This window comes from Coturnix japonica, chromosome 8 (genome assembly GCF_001577835.2).
Source record: "Coturnix japonica isolate 7356 chromosome 8, Coturnix japonica 2.1, whole genome shotgun sequence".
NCBI classification, from domain to species: Eukaryota; Metazoa; Chordata; class Aves; order Galliformes; family Phasianidae; genus Coturnix; species Coturnix japonica.
The window spans coordinates 23,831,949-23,858,611 of NC_029523.1; the positions used below are offsets into that span (position 1 = coordinate 23,831,949).

Here is a 26,663-nt window from a genome sequence, read left to right on the forward strand (position 1 = left end):
TCCTTGCTGTAACTGTATCCTTTTGCTTGTGAGTCTGGGTTGTACTTTTTCACTTTAATTAAGTTATTGAGCTGTGGAGTGGCCTGCATTCCTTCTGTCCCTGTGAAAACGAGGTGACTGGCAGCTTTCAGTCTCTCAAGGTCCCACCATTTGTTGGAAGAAGAGGGGATGGGATCCTACCAAATTTGTTATGTTGACATACAGAGAAAAGATTCTTCAGCATGGGACAGCAGCTTCTTCCCACTTGTTGGCACTTCTTTGCACTTTGCTAATGATCCAGTCTGATTTTATACAGATCTTGGCAAATCACTCTAAAGGCAGAGCAGAACAATGGGTAAATGAGCTTCATGTCGTAAAAGTAAGCCTTCCATCAGATGAGTAACTTAATTTCCCTGCCCCCATGCGAGCTTTGTCACAGCAAAGAAGTATCTTTGAACAAAAACGCTATTTTTTCCATGTGCTGTGTAAAGCAAAGTACAAGATTGCTGCTAATAGAAAAGTGAAACAAATCTGGGATTTTGAGCTAGTGCAGTGCTCATGCAAGTAATTAGCCCTTACAAAAGGAGCATTCATTTTGAAATGACAGATAAGCACTAAGGACAGGACTGAAAACTGTAAATATGTTCGCACTTTAAGCGAGAGCACAGCTTCAGCACTCACACTCATCAGCTGCTGTAAACAATATGGATCTTTGAAATGATCTCTGCTGAGATCTCAGCACATTAGATAATGACAGAGTTGTTCATTTTTGCTGCTTCTCTTCTGTTTTACTTTCAGAAAATATTTTCTGCATAAAATAGGCTGTGCTGCCAGCACACACACTTCTCTTTGTTGGTGAGCAGGCCCAGTGAGACCAGCAGGACTCAGGGGAGCGAAGGACAACCCTGCAGAGCTGGGCTCTGCCCGTCCCAAAGAACAGCATGTGCAGCTGCAGTGCAGCTTTTCCTGTCGTGCTCTGCCTCAAGAAAAGGCTCTCTGAGGTCATCCAGGCTCAGCTCACAGTTTGTGCACTTCTTCAAACAGCTTCAAAAGGGAATTTGCTCGGGTAGTGGTAACACTGTCTCTTGTGCTGCTTTTCCGAGGGCGAGCAGTTTCTGAGCTGTAAAAGTACAGTGTTTCATATTGCAAAGTGTACAGTAGAAATTAATTTGAAACCAATAAACCCCTTTGCAAAGGGCGTTATAAAAAGCTGGCATACCACGATGACTTGTAAACATTTGGTGACCTTGCTGAGGTTCTGCTTGGTGACCTACAAGTGAACAGCTCCGTGATCTGTCCAGCTTGCTGTGTTTAAATAGAAGGCCAGACCCTCAGCAATAGCAATTGGCTCAATCCCGACCATCAGATCAATTGTAAATCACAAAGTGTTTTTTCTTCAGTTGGATCTCACATTGACTAGATTTTCCTCTTACATCTTTGATATTAATCTCATGGTGTTATTGATTTCATAGGAATATGGAATCAATAGGAATATAAGAAATAGAGGTGCTGAAGACATGCATGACTTGTCCAAGGTCAAGATGCAGGAGCTGACACAACCTGCTGCCCTCCTCATGGTCAAGAGTTTTGCTTTCCCCGTATGTGCTTTAGGAGCAGAACATTGGAGATTTCTCCTTGAAGTGAGTGAAGGGTGAAGCTTGTTTCAAATAGGAGCCAGAAGGTGCAGCTAACAGGAGGCTTCTTGAAAAACGAGAAATGGGATGGGATGGGGGAGAGCCCCATAGGAATAGGAATGGTGTCCAACTGGGTGCTGTGGGGGACATGTGCCCCTCTGGAATTACAGGTAAAAGACTTCCTTCCTTTACCTTTCCTTGGAGGTAAAAGGCAGCTGATAAGCAAAATGTGGGGCAAAGGGAAGATGTGCAGACTCCTCTTCTACCGTGCTCTACTCAGCAAGATCTCTGCTTTAAAGATAACCCCCAGAGCAGGATGGTGCTCTGTTGGATCTCGGGCTGTGAGCCAGCAAACTCTGCTGCCACTCGATGACTCACTCACTAACACACAAACTGCACTTTTAATTCTAGCTGGTGTGTTTTCAGACAGAACCAGCTATTGTTTGGGGCACAGTCAATTACAACGTTTGCTCTTTTTCTATTCGCCAAATGAAGACAAATGCTTTCTTAGAAGGTTTCCTAAGGAAAAAGATGCCTCGGATACCTTTAAACATTCCTGTTGGCAGCAGTGGCTTCTGGGTGGCAGGTTCAGATTTGAACATTAGAAAGGGCTATACAATATCCCTGCAGCCAAAGGCTCTTATGGCTCTGGGGCAGGTGGGGATTAATAGCCTTTGCTTTTGTTTTTATATACAGAAATGCCAGGCTTGACAGAGGGCTGTAGTAGTGCTGAGGGTAACTTTTCACACTCACTCACAAGAATGGCTTCTTCCCAATGCATTTGTGTAAGTCGGTGCTTTAATGATAAAGAAAAATACATTTATCGTTTCCAAATGTTCTCCAGGAGATACAAGCCAATGTTTATAGGAGCGCGGGGATCAGAACCAGACAAGTTCACATCTCGAAAGAGAAGCAGACCATGAGGAGCTGCCAAGCATTTCATTCTCATTTTCAAAAGGCTGGTTTGAGACCTACAATCTTTGGAATGTGTGGGATGCATTCTCCTGCCCTGGCAACACCTGCAGAGCTCTCTGTACTGTTTCTGATCCGTTCATTGTTTCCCCCCGGCTCTGCTTTGCCCAATGAGCAGTTCTGTAAACAATATAGAACCTTTCTGTTATACAGCTGGATCAAGTGTAGTGATGGGGGACTCAGAGCCAGAGTCTCATGGGATGCTGAAACTATCTGGGGCCAACTGCCCTTGGTGGCCCAACAAATCCTCCCCTAATAGTCTTCATAGTGACATAGTGCTTTAAAGACTGGACAGCACCAGCACTCCTTGAATGAAGTGGTTGTAGGAAGAAAACCAACTGCACCCCGCAGTTCGACAGTTAGTTTGTGTGTACTGTGTTTCACAAGGACAAGGCTGTGCAGAAAAGGCTCTTCTTATTTTTATGCAGTTTTACTCTATTTTAGCAACTCAAGCTTCTATTGGTTTACAGTTGTGACAGGCTTTCTTTTCTTTAAAGGCCTCTTGTATTTTATGAGCCCCGGCCCAGAGTAATTTCCCAAATGCAGTCCAGATTGGGTAAAATGTAAGCATGTATCTGAGATATTATTTTTAATAGTAAACCACACATTGGATTAATTAATTAAAAAATAATTTCAAATCAAAACTCTCGGTGGGATTTTCCCTTATTAATCTCAGGAGATACCGGAGCATAGTGCAGAATAAGTCTGAAAGGCGAGAGAAAAAAGAATGCCTCAGAACTTTGGGAAGATGCTGAAGAATAATTAGGTGAAAAAGAGTGAGATGTTGCATATAGTTTTGCATTCTTGATGGAGGAACCATAAAGCAAAGTGGAGGCAGAAACTGTTTTCTGTCACAAAATCTCAGCTAGGTAACCCCCCAGTGCTAAAACATACTGAGTGAATGAAGGGATGTGTGCAGATTAATTAGATCAAAAAAATGTTTTGACAGCGTAAGTGAACATATGGAAGGTATTGAGAGAACCTGATCCAGCTCCCCACATGTAAATGATGCCTTCACCGCTGCTCATAAAGCAAATACAGATGCAGAAAGAAAGAAAAAAAGCGAAAGCCCCCATTCCTACCCCCCCAGCCCCCGGTAAATCCCAACCTGCTGCCAGATGGCAAATAAAAAGTTCCAGCTAAACGTGCAGAAAGCCGTACACTCAGCATGAACGTGAAAAGAAATCAGCTAAATAAATCTGAATTTCTCACCTTGGAGGAAGTGGTGCAGTTTAACAAAATATTGTGTCAAATGCTCAGCCGAGTGTCAGGATATCCTGTGCGGATGCTTTTCCTTCAGCTTCTCTGTTTTACCTTCCCCTGTGCAAACGACTCCTGCTTTCTGTCCAGCTCATTTCTTTTGTTCTGCATTAGTGTGGTGTCACACACCTGCTCTGCCTGCCCCAAAGGTTTTCCCACCTGAAATTGAGGATATAGAAGTGTTACAACAGTGCAAGAAGGGATCAAGAGAAGCAAAATAACTTGTTCCAGGTTGTGCAGCAGAGCAGTGCTCCCAAACTCAGGTAGTGCTTCATCACCAGCAGTGAGTATGGGCAGGGTTGACTTACCTTACAGCTATATTGCAATTCCCTACGTTAGGCTCTGATTTAGGAATCTAATCTTTTGACTCCCAGGTGAGCCTGCTTTCTGTTACAAGGAGCTACCTGTCCATTTCCAAGCCCCCAGTGCATTAAACACATAATTTTCTTGTGTTGCATCACAGCAGTGTTTGCTGGCTGGACTCAAAGCTGTCTTGGACCTTCACGCACAGGCACTGGGAAGTGGGCATACATGAATAATCTTATATGGGCTCATGTCTGGTGTGGCTGAGCTGTGCCCCAGCTCCAGTAAAGGCTGCTTAGATGTTGCCTACAGACTGTTGATTCATGGCACCCAGTGCCAGCAGCCAGTGAGACTGAAACAGGAGCTAAACATTTGGGCTCTTTCCATTGCCTGGGTAAGCTGAAACCCGTGCTAAGCTGTCAAGTTTGCATCCAAACAGCTTTGGACACTAAGAGTTGCCAGTAGTGGAGCCCTCACAAAGCAAACTGCTTAATTATTTGATAGTCAAAGGCAAGTTTGGAGTGCAGAGTCAGATGAACAACAAAACAGCCTATATTTAGTAGCAGTGTGGCTGGAGCTTAGACCCAAACATAGTTTCCAGCTGATAGATGATGTGACAATCATAGCTGACCCTCATCCCATTCTAAATTTGGTCTGGAGAATAAGTAATTAATATCATCGCTAGCACGACAAGCCACCCTTCACAGCAGCTGCATTGCCACTGCTGCTCCTCTTACAGCTTTGTTGGCTGGCCAGCCTGGCTAAAGCACAAATTCTGTGTGACACAGCGCTATGGTGGCCACAATCCATCCGACACTCAGAGCGGTCATTTAAGCAGGATAAAAGCACCTCAGGAGGTAGAGGTGGCGCAGTGGCCTTAGTTGCACTTGGCTCTTGTTACGTGATCTTTTTTTTCTATTTGTTCTTGTCTCTGATACTGAGGAGAGAAAGCCACTCTCCTACATCACAGGAGAGGTCAAATGATATGTGCTTCAGTCAGGCACAGGGGGTGGCAGTAGCACTGAAGCCTCTGTGTACTGCCATGGTACAGTATTAGAGCCAGACCTAAAGCTACGAACTCTGAGTATAACAAATCAAGCCTGTGGGAAAACAATGGGCTCAGCCTGTTTTAGAAAGGTAACTGAAACTTAAAGGAGTAAATTACATGTTGAAAATAACTTGGGGAATTTTTTTGCATCCTGATTTGGTGCTCAAACCAGAAAACTACCTTCAGTTCTGAGTGACCCATCCAAGGCCAGTCCAGTTGGCCCTGTCAGCTGCAATTGGATGGATGTAGGAGTATAAAAACACTGGGCATCTTCTACACTACCTGCCTGATTCCCCTCAGTAACAGTCTTTAATAAACAAATGGATCAAACATTTCTTTAGGGTGGGCTAATGCTGTTGTCTAACACAAGGGTAGGGAGATTCAAAAGGTCGTTGATTCTTCCTGGAAGACAAACCAGAACTGAAGCCTGGAACTGGTGCCCTGCGAGCTGGACCTCCACCCTGCCATCCTCTTCTTCTCTCTCCTCCTCTGTATTCTCACATACAAACACACTCTGAGATTCGATCCTAATACAAAAATGTGTGTTGGAACAGAGCAAAAGAAAAATACAGGCTTGTGTGAAATTTTCCACCTTTTCACTAAATGAATGAAAGCCAAATTTTCACACTTTGGTCTTAGGTGTGAAATTTTTGCTCAGCTCTCCTATTTATCCATAATGCATTTTAAAACTTGGCTCACTCCACTCAGAATGCCACAGAGAATTGAGTTACGGATCTGGGGCTTTGTGCGTGCTGCCAAGATCTTCCCCTATAACTCAAACATGTTTAAGGGGTTGGGGGGAAGCCACTAGAAAAATACTGTGTGTGGATCCATCACATGCCTTCTACATGCAGTCATATACCACTAAAAAGGAATGTTCTACACATTAAATTCATGCAACTCCTGTAAGTGTAGATAAGATGGACTTTGCATCTCCAGGCTGTTGGGTAAGCAACCCCTACATAAAAGCCTATAAGAAAACAGCAGCCTTGCTTTAAAATCTTCAGCACATTTGGAAAGTGTTTCTTAGACATCAGTACCTAAATAGAGCATACGTGTAAATTCTGAAGGGATCTGATGTTCCCAGGTCATTAATTTCAATGAGATTTAGTTACTTGATGACTTTGGTTTATCCTAAAAGCTATGGCTGAGGTATGTAAATCTGATTTCTCACTGGATCCTGGGCTCCATCAGGAGAGGGGTGGTCAGCAGGGATAGGGAGGTGATCGTCCCTCTCTACTCTGCTCTTGTGAGGCCCCATCTGGAGTACTGTGTCCAGGTGTGGAGCCCTCAGTACAAAAAAGATATGGAGATTTTGGAAAGGGTCCAGAGGAGGGACAGGAAGATGATCAGGGGGCTGGAGCACCTCCCCTATGAGGACAGGCTGAGGGAGTTGGGTTTGTTCAGCCTGGAGAAGAGAAGGTTGCGGGGTGACCTCATTGCAGCCTTTCAGTACCTGAAGGGAACTTACTCCCAGGAGGGGAGTAAACTCTTCGAAAGGGCTGATAAAAGCAGGACTAGGGGAAATGGTTTTAAGTTGAGGGAGGGAAGATTTAGGTTGGATGTTAGGGGAAAGTTCTTTACTAGAAGGGTGGTTAGGTCCTGGAACAGGCTGCCCAGTGAGGTTGTGGATGCCCCGTCCTTGGAGGTGTTCAAGACCATATTGGACAGGGTCCTGGGCAACCTGATCTAGTAAATGTGTATGTTTGGTGGCCCTGCTTGGCAGGGGGGTTGGAACTACATGATCCTTGAGGTCCCTTCCAACCGGGGTCATTCTGTGATTCTGTGTGATTCTGTGATTGTCGTGTGCTTTTAAGGGTCAACATCCCATTAATTTTCAGTAATCCTTGAGTCTCTATTGAATATCGAATTTGAAGACTATTTACAGGTAGGTTGATCTTCTTTGGCTCCCTCAGCAGTTCCAAGGCAGATGGGTTGCTCTTGTGGGGTGCACAGAATTAAGCCCCAGTGCTGAATGAATTGCTCTGAACAAGTGACTTTGCAGAAGGGTTGCAGAATGGTGCATTGCTTTGAAACACTGGTGGGCCCTGCAGAATCTGGTTTGCTGGGCCTCTGCCTCCTGCCCTGGTAGGGTAATGCTGTTCTGTTAACTCTCCATGGTAAGCAGAGTGTTTACTGGCTTCTGTCTGTCTCAGCTTTGACACTGTAACAAAAGGTTAGAAATCATGAATGCATCCCTTTATTTCTGCTCCACAGAGCCTCTATTTTTTTCTGTGTAAACCCTTCACTTGCCTCTTGCCCAGCCTTTAGAAACGATGATCAAATGCGAACTTTCAGGGTTTATTTATAGCGTAGCCTTTATGTAAAGAGAGAAAAGAAATGATTAAAAAGCAATTTTACAAAATATTTTGTTTTAAGAGAGAATTCATTATGTTTAAATCAGTGTATTCATTGTGCTGTCTAGACTGCCACACAAAGAAGATAGAGCATCATTCAAATCAAGATTGTGAAATTCTTGGTAACAGGAATTATGGATTTGGATGGCAACCCTCAAACTATTTCTGAACAGCAGCATTATGGTATTGCTATATTTAAGGCTTTGTTGGAGACAGAGCAGTGAACAAGGTTGATCTGATTGAGTAACGCGATTCTAATGATCCTTTGTTTCCAATTTCATTATAAATTCATATTTTCAATGTTCTGTTCCTCTTTGTCCCCAGAAATTGTTGAAAAGAGTCTCCTCTGGGAGTAAAGTATTTGTTCAAACTAACAAAGACCGAATTGACCCAATTAAGAGAGGATTTCATGTACAATAGTTTGAGCAACCTAGAACAAGTTGTTGAAAATTGCTGGCTGTGTTGGTTTTTTTTTAACATAGTATTTGACATGACCGTGGTGCTTGCTGTGAGAGCCTAATGCTGTCAATTCCCCAAGGCTATATGTATTTAATATATATATATAGTAGATCTAGAAGTACAAAATATTAAGCTGACCACAGAATCACAGAATTATAGGAGTTGGAAGGGACTTATAGAGATCAAATCTAACCCCCTTGTGAAAGCGAGTTCCCTACAGCAGGTTGCACAGAATATTTGCAGGGGAGGAGACTCCACCACCTCTCAGGGCATCCTGTTCCAGTGCCCTGTAACGCTGACAGTAAAGAACTTCTTCATTGTGTTACTATGGAGCCTCAGTCAGGTGATAGTGGCACAGGCTGGGCGCTAGAGGATGTGCCATGGCACCCACATTGGCTTTGCTCATGCCTGCACTGATGTCTCTTGAACCAACTTGAGAAGACCTTTAGTCGACCAGTGATAGTGTAAAAATAAAACTGGGCTTACTGTGTGTTTGTCTCACCAGGTTGGCTTATCTCCCAAAGAAGCGATTAGTGCATTTTTCAATGCTGAAATCTGTAAGAGGCCCAGAGTAAAACACAGCATTACTGGAGAGTATTTATGGCAAAGGTACAACCTTCCTGGGGAGCAGAGCTTTCTGTTTCCTCCTCATGTTCCCCAGTGTGGGAGCTGTGCACAGAGGGGTGAGCAGCAAAGTCTCTCCCTTTCATTTTTCTTGCAGTTGAGAGAAACGTTGATTTTTCTGACACATTTCCAGCTTTTCAGGTGTCCCTTTTCTTCATTCATTGGTGTGAACAGTAGCACCAGGGCAATTCAACAGGAGTTGTAACACAGGGAATTGAAAGCAATGTGACTCTTCCCATTAGTGAGAAAGCTTTGAGGGGCTTTTCTATGCAGTGTGCCCCTTTTCCTTATGTTTTCTGTGCTTTTTCTTGTAAGTGAGGAAACTGTCTGAAAAAGCATTGTTGGTTGTACAAGAGGAAACTGTCTTGCTTCTTTTTCTTTTTCCTTTCCTGTGCTCATTCATTTTGCGGGTGCCTCTAAGTGCAGCTGGCCTCGTAAAGGAGTTGTAAGAGAGGAACTATTGTGCTTGAGTCAGTATCACCTGTTAAAAAACAGAATAAACACTCATTTCTCTTACCGGGAAAGATATCAGCCTTTGTGTGTCAGTATTTTAGTCTGGCTGGTGAGCAGAATGGCTGTGCCAGCAGATTCACGTGTCCCAGAGAAGAGAACACACTATCTCACTGCAAGTGTTACTTCAAGTGTGTTTCTTACGGAGTCAAAATATGGTTATATTCTGCATGCATGAAGGAGTACAGGTATATCAGTGCACCAAAACACTCCTCTGTTATTTTATCAGAGTAAAATGCTGACCACCATCACTGGCAGCATGTCTTGCTTTGGTAGAACTGTGACTTCAACCAGTATTTAATCTCCTGAAGTTGACAAATGTAGAAAGTATGTGTTGCACATTTTGATAGGCAACATGAAAGGATTTGTTGATGCTGGAGGACAAAGCAAACACACCCAGAACACGACAGTAATGGCAGATAGGTCCCTATCTGCCTGCAGCCCTGGCACACGTGTGGCATCCCAGGCACTGCTTGCCCAGCTGGCCAAACACCGCTGCATTCAGAGACAGGGTATCTGCTGGCTTCTTGGGCAGGCCATGTGCATCCTGAACAGTTCATGAGCATCTTTATTTAACACAGTGAAAATGGGAAACTAGAAGATGTCAGGTCTGCTGGTCGCTTGCTTATCTTTGGAACCTCCCTGCTTTGTTATGAGTTGGTGAAACTGTGCTTTCATTGCTCATCCACACTGTAAAGCCATGTGAATTCCTCAGCTGTAAAATGCTGGATTAGTGGAAAGCAGAGATTTTACTGCAGCAAACAGACGATAAAATCATCTGACCCTTTCAGAAATCTGGTGGCAGCATTTGAGGAGGTGGCTACAGCAAAAACAGCTTGGCACAGGGTGGCTGTTCTCCAGAAGTCACTGACAACCTCTCTGTGTTGTGCTTTAGGCACTAACATTAAAATGGACTTAAGGTCCTGCTAGAAACTATGAGTTCTGATTGAGATTTCATCAGTCACTGTTTCTTGAATCCTGATATTTGATGCTTAATGCCTTTCCACCTGAAAACTTTCGCTCTAATGCTCCTTGTGGAAGAAATTCCAGTTAAAATAGCCTTATCCTGCTGCCTGTTCTCCTGCTCAAGAGCTTCAGCTTGAGCTTGGCTCCATGTTCACCTTGGTGGTCAGTGTCACGCCACTGGGATTGCTCAGGAAGATCCATAGAAAATCAGAATCTCAGAGATTGGGAAAGGAACCAAACTACTCGGTCCTCTCCCATCCGCACACAACTGTCCCAGAGACTTCTTCCATAGGGATCCATCCCTTCCTCTGCCTTTATTTTGGCCAAAAGCAGATTAGGTTCAAAATCTGTTTCTGACACCTTCATCCTGGAATGTGAGGGCAGAGCTTGGCAAGATACATTGAGCTTCAGAAGCACTCTCAGGTCGTTCCTTACTGCAGGGAATGGATATTTTAGAAATATGATTATGAGATCTCATGTAATGGATCGTTTTATTTGAGAAGTTTCCCCTCCAGGGATGCAGTGTTTAACATTTCCTTTGGTTAGTGTAAATAATAAAAGATAAGTCTGTTTTGCCTCAGACTCCCAGTAAGAAAGAGGAACAGATTTTGGTTTACTGAGAGGTCTGCAGTACTTTGTTCTCATGACTACTATATTATGGGATTGAACATATTTTAAGCCATCTGGCCTGTTCAGTCGAAACAAAATACATCAGTAATGTTCCGATTGGTTTTGAAACATCTTGTTCTTGTCAAAAAGCACTTTAAATCAAAACAGGCTTTTCCAGCTTGTGTTTGTCTTTTACTAGGAGGCCATGGCAAAAATGGGGAAAATCGGGCGAGTCGTGCGACCCAACCATGAGCATAAAAGGTAATCCTGGTTTGTGTGTGTTCACCTATGAGAATTTACCTAAAGCTGAGTCGCACTCTCTTTCTAGCCCTAATTGAATGTATTAGCATTTATGAGCTGTGCTTCAGCGAGAGTCTGCCCGGCTGAGCCCCGCAGCGCTGGCACAGAGCGGCGCTGGGCGGAGGGTGCGGGCACCCCCTGGTGGCTCTGCCGGAGCTGGGAGTGACTGGGGGGCTCCGGGAGCTCGATTACCGTTCTAACGTGGAGTCACTCGCTGGGTGTAAACTACCGAGTCCAAGTTGTTATTAGAGTCAGAGCTACTTTGATGCTAAGTGAAGGAAGTCAGCGTGTATATTACAAGGGATTTCAATCGTAACATCTCAAACTTTGCTGATATTAACTTGTTTATACAGATTTTATGACAAGAAATATGAAGTGTTTTTGAAACTTGTGGAACATCAGAGAGAGTATCGCTCCATCATGAAAAGCTCCTAATCCAGCGGCATCCTGTGGGAACAGCAGGGATAAATGCCTGCGATGAGGGTAATTTCATCTTACTGTACTGTCCATTGTAAAAATACAGTTGTATCATTTTAAATATCCGTTTCTGTTGTTCAGGAGAAATAAAATACACTCAATTCACTATGAAGTACTGGGTGTTTTCTACCTGTCATCCATCTTTGGTGGTTCATATTTGGACACTGTTTTTGCAGCTGTGCAGTCTTTCCTTCTGCTTTCTTGCTTCCTGCTCTCTTTTTCTGTCTCCATTCTTGCAGTAGAGTGGTTTTGTGATCAATAATTTGAGCCGTTTTGTCTCTTGCAAGTAACTCACTCTCAGTGCACATGAATCTCTGTGCAGATGTGAGCCAGCCCATTGTTGATGCAAGTAGAAGGGCTGGATCCTTGGTTTGTTCACTACAGAAACATTTCACCTCAGACAATCCTGCTCTGATCTTGCAAGATCTAAACACTACTAAGGCCTTCAGTGAGATTCTCAGCAATTCTTTCTCTGCCCTTTGTCTGTTACTTCTTAATAAAAGACACTGTTCTGTTTGGGGGCTGTAACTCTGTTATAGGTCACTAATGAGAGCCCTTCTTTTCTCCATACTGCAGTTTGTGACCCTCACGCTGAGCCTTTATTGTTCCACAGAAACAACCTGCAACCCCATTCCACTGAGTGAATATCCATAACCATGGGCTCCATCCTTACACACTTGATAGCAAAGCCACTCCTCTCTATTGGCATAGGTTGTTATTGCCAGTTAAATACAAACAGAAGTTAGACAATAACAAAACTACACTTAGAGAACTTGGAAAATAATGGTTTCTGGGGTTGTAGTCAGCACTCAAAAACATCTGGGAGGTTTTTTTAAAGAAACAATGCACTTCCTGCCTTGTGCTTCATGGAAAAGCAATTGTTGCCATTTCCAAAGTACCCATTGTTTGGAGAGACAGCTTTACAAGTTCAGGGACATAATTGAAGACAATGAAAGTTGATGGGAATAAAATGAAACAAATATCGTAACAAGAAGAGTATAACAAGCAAGAGAATAACTGTGGCATAGTGCTATATCATAGCACACAGTAAAGGGTACAATAAAATATGTCAATTGAAAATGTGTAAAAAGAAAAACAGTTGGAGACCAGTGTATTGTGAACAATAAATATTCATATATTTTAATATATCAATTTTAATATACAACTCCTATGTAAAAATGAAGTTCACTGACTCCGAGTACATAACAAATGTACAGACTGTACGGTGACAGATGCTCAGGATTGTCTGGCGCTCCACCAGCAGTTTTAACTTGTCACACTCAACACACACAGCAACTTCAGCACATTTCCCATCAACTTCTTTCTCGTCAGAAATGCAGCCTTTATCTCTCACTGTAGTACCGAGACTTGCAAGGAAAACACAAGGAGTGTATGGAGTCCCCAAAGGAAACAACCATTCATACTGACTTTGTTAAAGCTGTATGCTTTGCATGGGTTTAGACAAAAGACTTACACAGAGATTTGCCCACACTTCTTGCGTGATCCTTTTGTGCCATTCTCCCCTTGTAATACTTGCATTTTACAGTTGGATTTTTGCTCCAGGCCAGTATCACTACCAGGTTCATCTCATCCAATTTTAGAATTGGGCTGGACTCACAGTAGAGCTGTAAAAATCTGTATTCCATTGGATATATAATCAGCTGTGGGCTGAAATTTGCTAAATTTTCAAATTAAATTGTATTCAAATTGAACCAGAACATGAAATGTCAAAGCTTAAGAGTTCTAAAAGTCTCAACTGCAAGTTGACTGGCACTGTAACTTTAGGTCCTGTTGATAGGCTTAGGCGTTTTCAATTCAGGCACTTCGTATGAGGATAAGTTGGAGACATGTGAAGCATGAAGGAGTCTAGTCAATACACAGTGGTACAGTCTTCTAAGCAATTGCACATCGAGTCACTTGGCCATGCCAAATATCACTTGAGTCCTGCTTCAGTCTTTGCAGCAGAATGACAGATCCATCACATGCTGCCCCAAATGGAGGAGAAGCCTGTCACTGTTTGATTGAGTCTGACTGCAAAATCAAAGTTTGAGTCACTCAGGATTCTGACAGCATTCTCTGAGCTGCAGACCTTGCCATATTTACCCCGTTTGTTGCAATTTGCTGACAAATGTTTATCACACAAATGAAAAGAAGGGAAACAACCACCATGTCATCAGCTGTTCCGAGTGTTCTACAGAGAGGCCCAGGCATCGTGTCAAAAGGAGACGATAAGCATATGATTGTTCCGAAGGAGCAAACAACAACTCTTAGGAAGAAAATGCACATGAGACCACCCCAGGTGAAGATTCCTCGCAAGGCAAGAGTCAGGAATAATGGCATGTCATAGAGGTAATCTGCAAACTGAACATGCAGATGAGTTAGGCTATGCTCCGTTCTGATCCATGCAGTTCTTTCAGCTGCACAAGTCTCTAAGCACTTCTAATCTCTTGAATGCAAAAACTTTCTGTGCTGTCCCAGTTCACCAAGGCAGGTCAGTTATTTTGCAGTATCTACAAGCACACTGCTAAGGCAATCCTCACCCCCCAGCACTTTGCATAGAGTGTTGTGCTTGACACTTCTCGAAACTGGGCCTTTATGGCTGCCTTGAGTATACATGCTTTCTTTAAAGTCTGGCATCAAGTGTATGCTATCAGTACATAAAAAAGAGGCCTCAAGTCTCACTTTAGTGCGGATGGGAAATGTAGGACCAAGTCATTATAAGAATAATTCCTGCTCATTAATACTAATTGGTTGGGTTGGAAAATAACATTCTCATGCACAGTGCTTATTAGTCCACAGATCATAACAGACTCCACAGTCCTGTTTGGGCCCCCCACTGGGATGTGACAGGATGTTACTGGAGATGCTGACTCCAGCCTCGAATGTTAAGACTTCCCTTATAATATCATCAGTGAGTGTATAAAAAGATAATTCACATACTGAGACAAACCAGTACTCATTGCTGAGTCTCTTGCAATCCTCTGTGTGTTACATAGTACTAACTATGTGAATGTAGATTTAGAAATACTTACAGGTCGAGGTTGCCCTGAGAAACGCTTGTTGTATGCTCTGATGTCATGAACAATCTGTTTACTTGGCTTATCATGTAGCTTTTCACAAGAGACATTATCCAGAACCACCACCTTCATAAGAAAAGAATACAGGCATTACCACTGTAATCTTCAATATAAAGGATAGTGTTTTGTAGTACATGCCTCTTCATAGGCTCTCTATTACAAATTGACCTTTTTACAGTTCCAGCAGTTCCACAACAGCAAGAACATCTTCCTTTTATGACCTGCCTCCAACCTACCTGTACAGCAGGCAGCCTCTGGCAGGAGTCAGAGGAGATGAGGGAATCCCATGTTGCTTTTTACAGAATGTTATCCCAGAGATTCAATAAGCCATACAAAAGTAAAACGCCAGAGGCCTGTTTAATACTTCAGAGTTGCTTGATAAGATGTATCAAATTATAAATGTGATTGGCTGCAGGGTCATTCAACTGCAAGCGGGTTTTGAAATGCAATGGGAAATTAGAGTATGAATAAAGTTGATCCTAAGAGCTCAAGCTTGTCATTTTCTATTTATCATAATGCAGGGGAGATATCTTACCTTTTGTCTGCAGAGAGGGCAGATGATTGCTCCTAACCAAGGACTATGTTTCCAGTATGTAATTAGACAAGAGCCTACAGAAAAAAAGAAAAAGTATATTTGAGGATAAATATTAGATATAGAAATTTTTATTAGAAATAAAAAATAAATTATTATTAAATATTAAATGTTAGCTGGGAACATGGTTACATTTAGATCTAAACCCTCATGTGGTGTATATAAACTCGGTCTGGCAACCAGCTTCAAGCCTTTGCCTGAACTTTTGCATTTGACAGCCGTCATGCCTGACTTCAGGAACTGCTTTGACCCTCTGGGTCCAGGCCCTGTATCACGATCCACACAACTGTGCCTGTACTCAATCCTAGTGATGACAATAGGGTACTAATGGATCTCATAGTTCTTTGAGGGCTTTAAAAATAGAACCCCATAGAAATTAAAGTTTGCGACATGCAAAATCCTGTGTTTAGTAGAACAGGAAAGGAAGGACTCCTCTGAAGTTGACCTATCTGTGCTTCAGTGCATTTTTCATTAAATGGGCAAAATCCTGTTTTAATCCAGCCTGCTCCACAACCTTCTGAGGGAGTCCATAAGTTTTTCTAAAATCCCTTTGTGGGTTTTGTTAATTAGAAAGAAATAATATTGCACAAGGATCATTTTTCAATTGAACTTCCTGAACATATGGTTCAAACTGAAGCTGAAAAGGAAAACTTCAGGACAAACTGTATGAATTACTACTAATAATAAAATCAGACTTTTTTTTTTTAATAAGTCCACATTAATCTTCTTTAAAAACTCTGGGTTGGCCACATTTTTTAAATAAAACTTTTACCAGAGTGGAATTTATTAAGAGCGCTCAGCGTTGCCTCAGCTCTGTTCCATGGGGTATTGGAGAAGGTTCATTACTGATTTCAGTCACAACAGACTTAGATCAATGCAGAATGGTTTTGATAAGCCCAGTGTAAGATTTTATTTGTTTAAGACATGAAAAACAGACACCTTATGCTTCTACTACATAAATATAGAGCATGGATAATGCATTGCACTGGAATTTATGCCTCAGAGTGTAAACGATTATGTATTTGGGGAACTTTAAATAGATACAACTAATGATAACGAGATATACCAACCTTATAGATGGTACTTCTACACAAATCTCAAAATAAAAATAAAGCCCAAATCATTACATCTGTGTAGTAACTGCTGAGTCATGGCCTGAACCACTGACTGAGCACCTGGGGAAAGGACCCACCAGCCCTGGGAGCACAGGTGAAGGCAATTCAGCTGTGGGACAGAAAGCAGTGGAGCCATCACCTCTCTTAGACCTCATTTAAGTGCTGACTGCCACTGGGAAAGGGTTTCTGGTTAGAGATTCTCTCCCTTGTGGAGCCTTTTTTGTGAGCTGAGATCCTTGGAGTTGGGTGAGTACTTTTCCTTTGTAACATCATGCTAGTTCCTTTGCTGTTATGCTCCTCTATCACCTTTCCAGCATGCTGACCTTTTTGATTGTAATAATGCCATATTCACAGGCAGAAAAGGGAAAGTTAACCAGGCCAGAGATGGAGGGAAATTAATGACTTGTGTCATCATGTCTATCTCTGTATTTGAAACTGTAACTTATGTGATATTCTTTGAAAGGTGTTTGGAGGCCATACACTTACTGTTTCTACTGGAGTGAGGTTTATTCAAAATGCCTTTTTCCTGTGTGGTAGAAAATAATCTGAAGTAACAAAAACATGAGGAAAAACTAAAATATTAAATGGTGTCATGAGTGTTGTAGATGAGCACTACAGCATGCCTGGAGCTGTTGCTACCCCATTGGTCTGTTGTGGTTTCAGAGGACAGACATTAGCAGTGTTGAGGGGGGGCTGGTCTGAGAGAGCACTATTTCAGTCTAGAAAAAAATGACACTTCCTCAAGACAAAAGTGCATTCTTATTGCACCAACATGAACAACAATGCAGGGCCTTGTTTTCATTTCTGCTTAGGTCTCTTTGTAACAGTCTTACGTGATGAAGAAAGTGTCAGTGGCTTGTAACTATAAATTAAATTTGCTGTAAGGACTTTGAAAAGCACAGAAAGGAACTTTGTTTTTGCCCTGTGCCTTTTGATATATCTTGTTGCTAGAATATCAGATATTACTGCCTCCAGCAGCCTGCATGACCCTCTGCCAGAGTTTACTGATGTTATATTGCACAGGAGCACTGAACTACCTTCAGTGGCAGCTTCAACCTCATCAGATCATAAACTCCAGTTCTTTACTGTCACCCCCTGCAGTGGTGACGACAGCATTCAGCAAGAAATTTGATAAGTAGCTGGGGCAGTAAGGTTGTAAACTTTGCTTGTAAACTTACTGAAGTATGTCAGAGGTCTGAGAGAAACTAGGTTCACTTCCGTATAGTTTAATACGAATGGTGTGAGTTTCTGGGCCTTTTAATTATTCCATGAGCTTGTGTTGTAATTTAACAGCACCCTACAAACTTGTTACCTCTTGTCTTGTGACTTCATGGGCATTTCAAAAGTGACCCCTGTAAGTATAAAGGCAACGAACAGAAAAAGGTACCGATTTGTCCTGGTGATATCAAGATTAAACTTTTCTTGTTACTAGTGAGAGAGTTTAGTTCAGAAATCATAGAAACATCTTGAGATGGGAGAGACCCACAAGGATCACTGAGTCCAACTGGCTCTTTCAGCACCACCCAAAAACCAAGGATGCCTAAGGCTGTTGTTTAAGGGCTTCCTGAATGCCAGGAAGCTTGGGGCTATGGGCATTGCCCTAGGGAGCCTGTTCCAGTGCCTGACCACCCTCTGGTGAAGAACCTTTTCCTAACACCTTGCCTGACCCTTCCCTGACACAGCACTGTGCTTTTATCTCAGGTCATGCTGCTGTCACCAGAGAGCAGAGATCAGTGCTGCCTCCTGCTCCCCTTGTGACAAAAACACAGGCTGCCATAAAGCCTCCTCTTCTCTAGGCTGAAAATCCTAGGGACTCAGCTGCTCCTCATATCTTTAATTACTGGGAGAAGTGCTTAGAATGGTTCTTACACAAGAAGACTTGATATCTCTGTGGGAAGTGTGCTGCATTTAGTGGCCTTTATAAGCACTGCACTGTCAACCCAGAAAACTTACCACAAAATAGATGTCCACAGTTGGTTTCTACTGGGAGGGTCACTGTTTGGAGACAGATAGGGCAGCTGAAGTCACTGTGATTATTAGGTTGCTGACTTTGGAGTGATTCCTGAAAGAGAAGTAGTGCAGACTTCAGTATTTGATATACAATTAAATACAAAAAAGGCAAAAATACAGTTCTGTATTTTGCTTTCCTATTCAGTACTAATACAGATCAAGAAGTGAATTATTTCAACTGATATAAACTGGAATAGTTTATGTCAGCTGAGGAGCTGCTTGGAGTGCCCAACCTCTGTGTCTGTAAATATACTACATGTATATACACACACGTATATTACATTAACTGATCAGGTAGCTATGCTATTTCTGTGAAGTACTAACACACATTTATTTATACACGTTTCTTTGGCTCACAACAAAGCAAACCAAATGTGTTTCTGTTTATGTAACAGATCTTGAGTCAAGGGAAACCCAGCATTCCCAGACTGTAACCGACGGAAATTGTGAGCAGCACTCATGTCCTCTCAATCTCAACAAGTCAAAACTACTTGTGTATTTTGTATTAGAATGTGTTGTACAGCAATTAACATGCTATATGATTCCTAGGGGACAAATAATTATAACTTTTCCAGATGATTCATCTTCTGCTGACTTAATGTGGGCAAGTCTGTGGAAACAGAGTTTGTACTGTTCAGAAAATGGGAAAATTGAATGTTGCTGTGTGATACCAGTTCTGGCTGCCCCTCATCAGCCAAGTGTTGAGAAGCTCTGTGCTCAGAGTGTGAAAGTTAGGGCTTTATGAAGTACAGCAAGGAAACAGACAGTGATCCTCTGATAGTGACACCTGATGAAGAATATCTGCATGTACAGATGAGAAATCATTTGAATGTCACAGAGCAGCAATTTTCATTTCCTTGCAGCCTTTCTCTTACTGAATGAAGCAATGTGGGAATCTTGTCCAGCTCTCATGATGTGATTTACAGCTGATGGATTCCACAAAAAGAAACAGGAGTTTCTTTATGTAGATAATTAAACAGTGCATGTGCTTATTATGGATGCTGTAAATTTTTGAATCTAAGAGGTACTGGGCATCAAGTGCTGCTAAATACAAGGTGTTATTCCTGACTGAGGAAGTTAGTGAACAATAAATTTAATAAATAAATTTACCCCTTCCAAAATCTTGAGCCAGTCTTGGAACATTTTAATTGAAGACTACATTAGAGATTGGAGTAGTGATTATGGCAGTTAGCATTTTGTGTCCTGTGCCTGTTAGTTCTTAATGGCACTAAATAGTAATAACAAAATAAAACATTTAGTGTGACTGGGCCCAAAATAAGACTTCTAGGGATCTTTTCATATGCTAATTCAACGTGTAATTCAGAAACAGCAGAATTAAAATTGTCACTTCTGCTAACATCTGAAGCAGTTTGAACATAGGAGTACGTGATCAGAAGCCAGGTTTTGAAGCCTTTCAAACCAGAAATTCCCTGTGTGTCAGGGTCACATTTTTCTGGGGGGAAGGAAGTGGTCTTTTCAAATCTGGATTCAGCTTTTGGCTCAAAATAAAAACTGAGCATTTCAGAAGATTCTGGTAGAACAAAAGCAAGCCTGTAGTACTAGTGTATTGTCATGGTTTTATACTTCTATGCAAAAGAAAGACATGAAAGTGTAATCATACCGTTATTAGAAAGCCAGAAGCTCCTAGGTGTGAAAACTTTCTGCAATACAGCTCAGCTCAGTGTATCTTTCCTACAGTGTTGCTTTTCAAGCATCACTGATGAGTCAGCGTGATGGAAGAGATGGAATGTAAGCTTAAAAACCAATTAACAGAACTGCTTCATGTGATGAGTGAGCAGTTGCTCCCTGCCTTGGTTACAGGACAACTGAGATGATCAGTGATGAGACACTGGACAGCTCATTATTTGACAGAAAGCATCAAATAAGTTCACAAGTAAAATAAGAGCAGGACATTTTACAAAGGAGAGCTTCTTTGTGTGAATTATCCAAAACTAATCTAATAATTAACAGGATTAATAAATACTTCAAATATTTATATATAACCATTCTCCTGCCTTGATTCAGAAGATGCACATAAAAATTTAGCTTACCATTCCTCTCTGCAGGGATCTGTGAGGAGCTCAGTAAGTTATGCCAGCTGTCAGTGTTATGGTGTGGAGTCATTCATGCAGGCTGCTGTGTGTCTTTGTCAATTATTAACTTACTTGCCTGATGGCAAGAGTCTCTCAAATATTCTAAATAAGGTTATGAAGGAAATGTGAGGTGGCTTTTCATTCTCTTCAATAAAGCAAGTCTGTTTTAAAAACCAAAAACAGACCAGGGTTCCTGCGGGAAAACAAATAAACACAAAAGTAACCCAAAATAAGTTTTCTTCCCAGAAGATATTTAGCATGATCAAAAAGATACCTGAATGTAATAAAAATATTGCATTACTATTTTTAAATATTAACTTGATCAAGGGCGCACTACAGGTATTTTGATAACGTGATAAAATAGCAGCCTATCAATTGTGTGGACAAAAGATTAACTGTAGTACTATTGCGAAAGAGGCCTAAAACTTGCCAGACATTTGTGATACTTTAGTATTGCAGAAGTGCAGAATTAGATTGTGTAACACAATGTCACCCAATGAAGCAAGCAAAGTGTAGAAATGAAGCAGATCTAACTTGTTAAAGTTTTAATTTATGAGTGTATATACTTCATGAGGTATTTATTCTTTGTCGTGCTCTGTAGACCTTAAGAAAGCCTTGATTTCTACAAAGATGTTCTTCAATTGAAGGAAAATTAATAAGGAAACCTGTCAAGGTCTTGATTTTTATGCAGCACTAACCACCCTGATCCTGATTCAATAAGGCACTGAAGCACGTGCCTAATTTTCAGCCCTCAAGTAACGCATAACCTCTTCTGGAGAGGTTGAGTGGGAGTCAGTAATGTTGGAATAGAAATACATTTAGTACAAAAACAATGCCCCTGGCATTCCTGCTGAAGCATCAATAAGCTAAACAAAACACTTTTCAAAGACTAATAACCGGATGGGATTTGTAGCATAAACAATGCTCCTTGTTAGTCACCAGTCCCTAGGGCATCTTCCTCACTTTGTTAGAGATAAATTGGCAACAAATGAAATACTGTATGTGATTTCCTGCCCTGGGTATGCATGCATGCTTGCATGACAGTGTGATAGCTGTCATTTATTATTTATCTAAGTATGTATACAAATCTACAGTGTGATTTAATTACTTGCTGGAGGTGCCAGACTAACAGATGCAGAAGCCAGAGCTGTTTCTTTTTCCAGAGAAATGACGTGGGTTATGTAGTGGAATCCTTTTCAGGCTGTTCTGCTGAAGTGCTTCACCCCAGTGGACTCCCCAAGTATCTGAATGTAGCTCGTTCTCTCCAGCCTTTTTCCAGCTGCTCTTCTCTGCTCAGCATATTACATCTATAAAAGTTTATAACAAGGATGTCAGTTAGTCCTCATAAAGAGTCTGATTTTTAGACAGGAAGGTTATTCATTGGAAAATTTTGAACACACAAAATTATTTTTGCTAGGTCACACAAGCATTTCATTACAGCTTACTAAGGAAAGGATTGGGGTTGTTTTGTCAGAGGGAGTTTCAGTACTAAAACAATAGGAAAAAGACTGTGAACTTGCCATAAAGGTGAAATGAACCCAGATGATCTCCTTTTACTTGCCAAGAGCTGTATGCATTTGAGCAGCGCCTCTTGCAGCAGCTTATTTCCTTATGGACAGGCTGTTCTTGGAAACTGGATAATAAAAGCTGCATTGTTTCAGTAAGCAGGATTTTGTTTTCATTTTTTAATAGCACTCAACCTACTATTCCTCAGTTACCATTAGAATTAAAGTGGTCAAGTAGTTCCATCGAAGTCAACAGTTGGCTTCAGTTGGTCTGTTCATGCCAAGCACTTGTATTACTGCATTATTAATTCACAATTTTCCACATAAAAGTTTCCTGTTTTACTTCCCGACTAGAAGTTTGGATTGAGATGTATAAAGATGTGAAATAGCACTTCCTGGCAGAGTTTTGGAGCAGAGCCTATTTAATGACATCTGACACAAAGTCAGGGATTTAAGGCTGAGATGGAATTTTGCATTATGAATTCCCAGTATGTCCCAGCTGTGACCTAATTCCATTCTGGGAAGTAAGAGTGGTGAATTCTGGCTGCTGGATACACAATATGTAGGCGGTGTTACTGTGTTCTGCTGAGATGAAGATCCAGGCTCTCAGAGCTGCTTTTAACATGGCTCCTAAGTAAAAGGAAAGCATGTCAGACCAGTGTCAGTGAATTGCATCAGGAAAGCAGGGGAAAAGTCTTTTTAAATGGAAACACAAGAGAATTACTTGTACAAAATCAGTGTACTGTAACTTTTATCTTAAAAGAAAGGTCCAAGCACAAAATGTAGTTTTTAATTTTTAAGCCATATATTTGAGTGAATTGTTTATGACAATGTATAGATGTTAAGAATTGTCAAACATAACAGGAATGGACAGGTTATTAACGCTCTATTCAGCTGATCTTGAATACTGATGATAATGTTTCTTAATAGTAGTATGGAATATAGTTTTGAAAATTATTTTGTCTTTTTAGAGATCAGATATTTTACCACACTTAGTTTGTGAGTGCAAGGCAGACTATATGGCAGTACCCTGACAAAGAATCAGACTATAAAGATTGCTTCTTGTGACCTCGTCCATTGTATGCACACATACACACACAAAAGATAAGAGTACCAAAATAGAAGTGCAGGTATGTGTGAAAAAGTAAACAAAGTGCCTGAAATAGAAAAGGGCAGAGAGGAGATTGACAAATGTTAGGAAAACAAATGAGGAAAGTAGAGTGTGTTGGGAAAGAAGGCTGCAATGAGAAGGTGAGATCCCATTGAGAAGAAGCAACGTTAGAGAGGTGTAAGTACTTCATCCTGAAGTCGCTGCTTGTGACAATTCCTGATTCTGAGAGTTTTGAGGTAGACCATTAAAGATCTTTACCATTTTCTTTTCTCCTTCCATATGAAGCCAAAAATGCAGCTAGTTTTCTACCTCTGACTTTGTTTCCAGCGTAGTTTTCTATAGAACCTTGGGAGATATCATGACTTTTGCTTCTGTGGCATTATCTCCATGCCTTTTCAACCACCCCTTGTTTGGGAATTGCAGAGTATTAAAGCAGATATTGTCTGTCACTCAGTGCACTCATATTTTCTATTTCTTTCAGGAGTGACCATGTAAGATTGTCTCACTATAGTCTTCCTTGTCTTCTTGGGCCTGCTAAGTGAATTTCCTTTCTCATTTCTCCCTCCACAAGGGAAAGAGATTGAAAGGCATTTATTCCATGTGGAAATATATCTACCTTTCAGAGAAGCCCAAATACAAGACTCCTTTGAGGAATATATTCTCATACAAAATATTAATTTTCAGAAATACTTAAAACTTCCAGAATTCCTGATGGTTTTTGTTGTTGCTTTGTAATGAATACATTAGAATGCTTTTCATCCCCTGTAATAGACAAATCTTTTGAAGTATATTACAAAATAGATACTTCAGTTACATAGGAAAACAAATTTTATGTTCATAGTTATTTCATTGCTCCCATTACCTTGAGGATATATTTGACCTGGAATGTATTGTAGAGCATTTTCAAAGGAAAATCAATAGGATCTCCTTCAAACACCTGGGATACATGGATATAGTAGCACAGTAGTTGGTCAAGCTGGTTAACTGTATCATCAGCAAAACAGACACAAGCTCTATATTGTGCATCTTCCTTCCCCTCATAAGGGAGATGCAGAAAACAAAAACCTCCTGGCCTCACCACAACTCAAACAAGTGCATCGACGTGAAGTTTCCATGGTCAGTTGCCATGGTCAGCATTTCAGTCATCACTGCTGCCTCTTTTTACTGTTTCAGTTTGGTTTTGTTCTTCCCTTCTCTTAATCTTCTCTGGATGTTTATTCCCAGCTAGAAATAAGGAGGCGAAGCCAGGCAGTGGTAAGGTTGTCTGCATACCTCCCTTTCTTTGGGAGTTGTTACTCTTGTAAAATGCAATTAATGGTAAGATTGGAAAGCAATAATGAAGTTATCTGTTCGCCCATTTTTTAAGCCAGTGCCCCAAAGGAGTAAGCAATAGATTGGTGTGACTATTCCAGCTGACAAAGGTCTCTTTGGTAACTTTATAACAGACTCCGGGGCATGGGGGTGCAGCAGTGATCACAAGACACACAGCACTGGGTGCCAGTGACCTGCAGTTCTGTTTATTGAGCAATCAGGAGACACATACCTGGGCAAGACCAGCAAGGTATTGATGAAAATGTTCAGTCAGCCCAATGAGTTCAATTAGAATAACGTGTATTTTTCTTTACATTCTATGATTTTAGGTGTTCTCATTTGCTGTAGCCTTTGTCACCCTGCTATTATCAGTACAGAAGTGCATACTTCATAAATTGCAGCTGTCAAGCTACTAAATATGATAGAAAAGCTGAGATTCGTTTTTCATTTCATGTACTCTAAGGGCTAGGAATGTGTGCATTACATAACTATCCACCAAGTGTCACTGTTTGGGATTTTTCATTCCAATCTCTTTGTTTCCAAGTGCTTAAAAAAAAAAATCTGTCCTAGATTGTAGATTTATAAGTGAGCATTTTGGAGCAAGAACAAGAATATTGTTAAACCACAAGAGATCCACGTATTTGCCATACAAATCACCAAGATGTACTGTACAAACTAAATATTCAAATAATTGGAGCTACTGTAAATCCTATTGAAAAATCAAAGGTTTTATTTTTGTCTACCAATTTAAATTACTGTAGTAAATGCCATTCTTTGTTGTTATTAAAAGTAGACAGCCCTTACTAAAAGACTGTCAGATTCTTCTGTCAGGAAAGCAAAGGAAGCATCAAAAAGAGTGAACATGTTTTAAATAAGCTCCTATTATAAGAAGTAATTTATCTTGACTTTAAAATGTAGGTAATACCAGACGTAAGATGTCACGAGATTGAACTACAGTGCTGGTGTGAGGTGCCAAACTAGATTGGAATGTCATTACAGGTCATAGTCCTTTGTCTTGATTGGCACAAAACCAGAATTTACTCAGTTTAAGTGAGCTGAAGTTTGTGAAGAAACAACAAAGATTAAAACCCAACCACCTCAACTCTATATAAATGTACACAGCTTCTGCTTCTTACTACTACTTCTATCCCATGACTGAACACTGAGGATGGCTGGCCCATGCCCTTCTACAGCTGCAACTGGGAAGATACAGTGACACACATTTGTATTGCGGTTTTCTGTAGCATTCCTTTGAAACACTGTTATTTCAGTGAGCTCTTCATCATAGGGCATCCCACATCTGAAGTGACACAATAGCTGCAGAGTATGGCTGAGCCAATCTCTTCTCATACAATCCCAGATTATCAAACCTATACATTTTGCCTTTGCTTTGCAATTAGCATTTGACCTACAGATCTCAACCAACCTCCCTGTACTATATATAGTCTGTATTACCTTTCCAGTATAACCATCCCATATGAATAATTTCTTAATGCTTTTGAACTAGAAGCAGCCCTGAAATAGGGCTATTAGACCCTGGTAGAATCAGACACTTCCCTTCTGTCTGTGCTATACAGCCCTCTAGAGGAAATGTACTCTCTGCAGTATTTTCTGTACTTATGGAAAATGACACCACTGAAAGCAGAGCATGTTGTCAGGGCATTGAGTGCCCTAACGGGCCTTAGTGGCTTTACCTGGTGCCTTTCTCCACACCCTCTGCCCATGAGACCATGAATTCTATTTCAACTCAGCCCTGGGCCTTCAGCTCAGTTACTATAGCTATAGACTTCACTGACCTCCTGGATTGTGACCTGTGGAATGAGCTCCACTGACCTCAAACAAAGCATTTCATCACTGTGCTGATCACGGGACTGTACTTGACCCTGAGCAGTGGGTTGCCTTCCTGGCTTCTATACTTGTCTCATCATCACGAGGCATGACATGCTTGCCACATCACCGTGGACTTGAAATAGTACCACCTGCACTCATGGCTGAAGAGCCTGCCCAGCTAATCTGTCCTGCTTTGGTACTGTGGCATCTGCTTGCTCTTGTCTCCGTGTTCCCTGGAAAGCAGCTGGTGGCTTCTGGAATTCACTGGCACATGTAGTGTAAACCCAGGAAAGAGGAGCTGCCTGCAGAAACCATATAAAGAAACTGTGTGAGATGTTGAATCTGTAGAAGGAGTGTATGTGAGATGAACAGGAGGGTGTGGAGAATGATACGTGTGTGGGAACTGAGTGGGATGCTGCATAAAGGGGTGAGTGTTGTTGATGTGGTGTTTCCTGCAAAGGTAATGACGTAAAATATCAGGAGGAAGGAGTTGTAGCTAAATGATGAAGCCTGATGGGCAA

The 26,663-nt window shown here is 41.4% G+C and overlaps 2 protein-coding genes across 16 annotated transcripts in view; one reads left to right on the plus strand and one right to left on the minus strand.

Moving 5' to 3' along the window:
• FGGY (FGGY carbohydrate kinase domain containing) overlaps window positions 1–11,610 on the plus strand; it is a 264,828-nt gene extending 253,218 nt beyond the window's left edge. For all 15 annotated transcript variants that reach the window (XR_001556977.2, XR_001556979.2, XR_001556981.2 and 12 more), the window contains 2 exons: window positions 10,921–10,982; window positions 11,375–11,610. Coding sequence is in view for 2 of the 15 variants with exons in the window: in XM_015870643.2 (XP_015726129.1) it covers window positions 10,921–10,982; window positions 11,375–11,456 (144 nt within the window). In the remaining 13 variants the exon portion in view is untranslated. The remainder of the gene's footprint in view (window positions 1–10,920; window positions 10,983–11,374) is intronic.
• A 1,000-nt stretch (window positions 11,611–12,610) lies between these two features.
• LOC107317694 (E3 ubiquitin-protein ligase RNF170-like) lies at window positions 12,611–26,316 on the minus strand. Its single transcript, XM_032446182.1, has 7 exons — window positions 26,146–26,316; window positions 21,494–21,692; window positions 20,344–20,578; window positions 18,236–18,344; window positions 15,111–15,184; window positions 14,531–14,641; window positions 12,611–13,859 (listed from the first exon to the last, which is right to left on the minus strand). Exons 3-7 carry the CDS (start codon window positions 20,344–20,346, stop codon window positions 13,554–13,556), a joined length of 603 nt encoding a protein of 200 aa, XP_032302073.1. The 5' UTR covers window positions 20,347–20,578; window positions 21,494–21,692; window positions 26,146–26,316; the 3' UTR covers window positions 12,611–13,553.
• Window positions 26,317–26,663: the final 347 nt, after the last annotated feature.

Excerpts from the sequence above, each read along its gene's own strand:
- LOC107317694 (XM_032446182.1), bottom strand. Across the intron at positions 15,185-18,235 it reads CTGTGGACATCTATTTTGTG|GCTCTTGTCTAATTACATAC; the intron begins GTAAGTTTTCTG and ends TTTTTTCTGTAG. Across the intron at positions 14,642-15,110 it reads GCCCTCTCTGCAGACAAAAG|GTGGTGGTTCTGGATAATGT; the intron begins GTAAGATATCTC and ends TTTCTTATGAAG.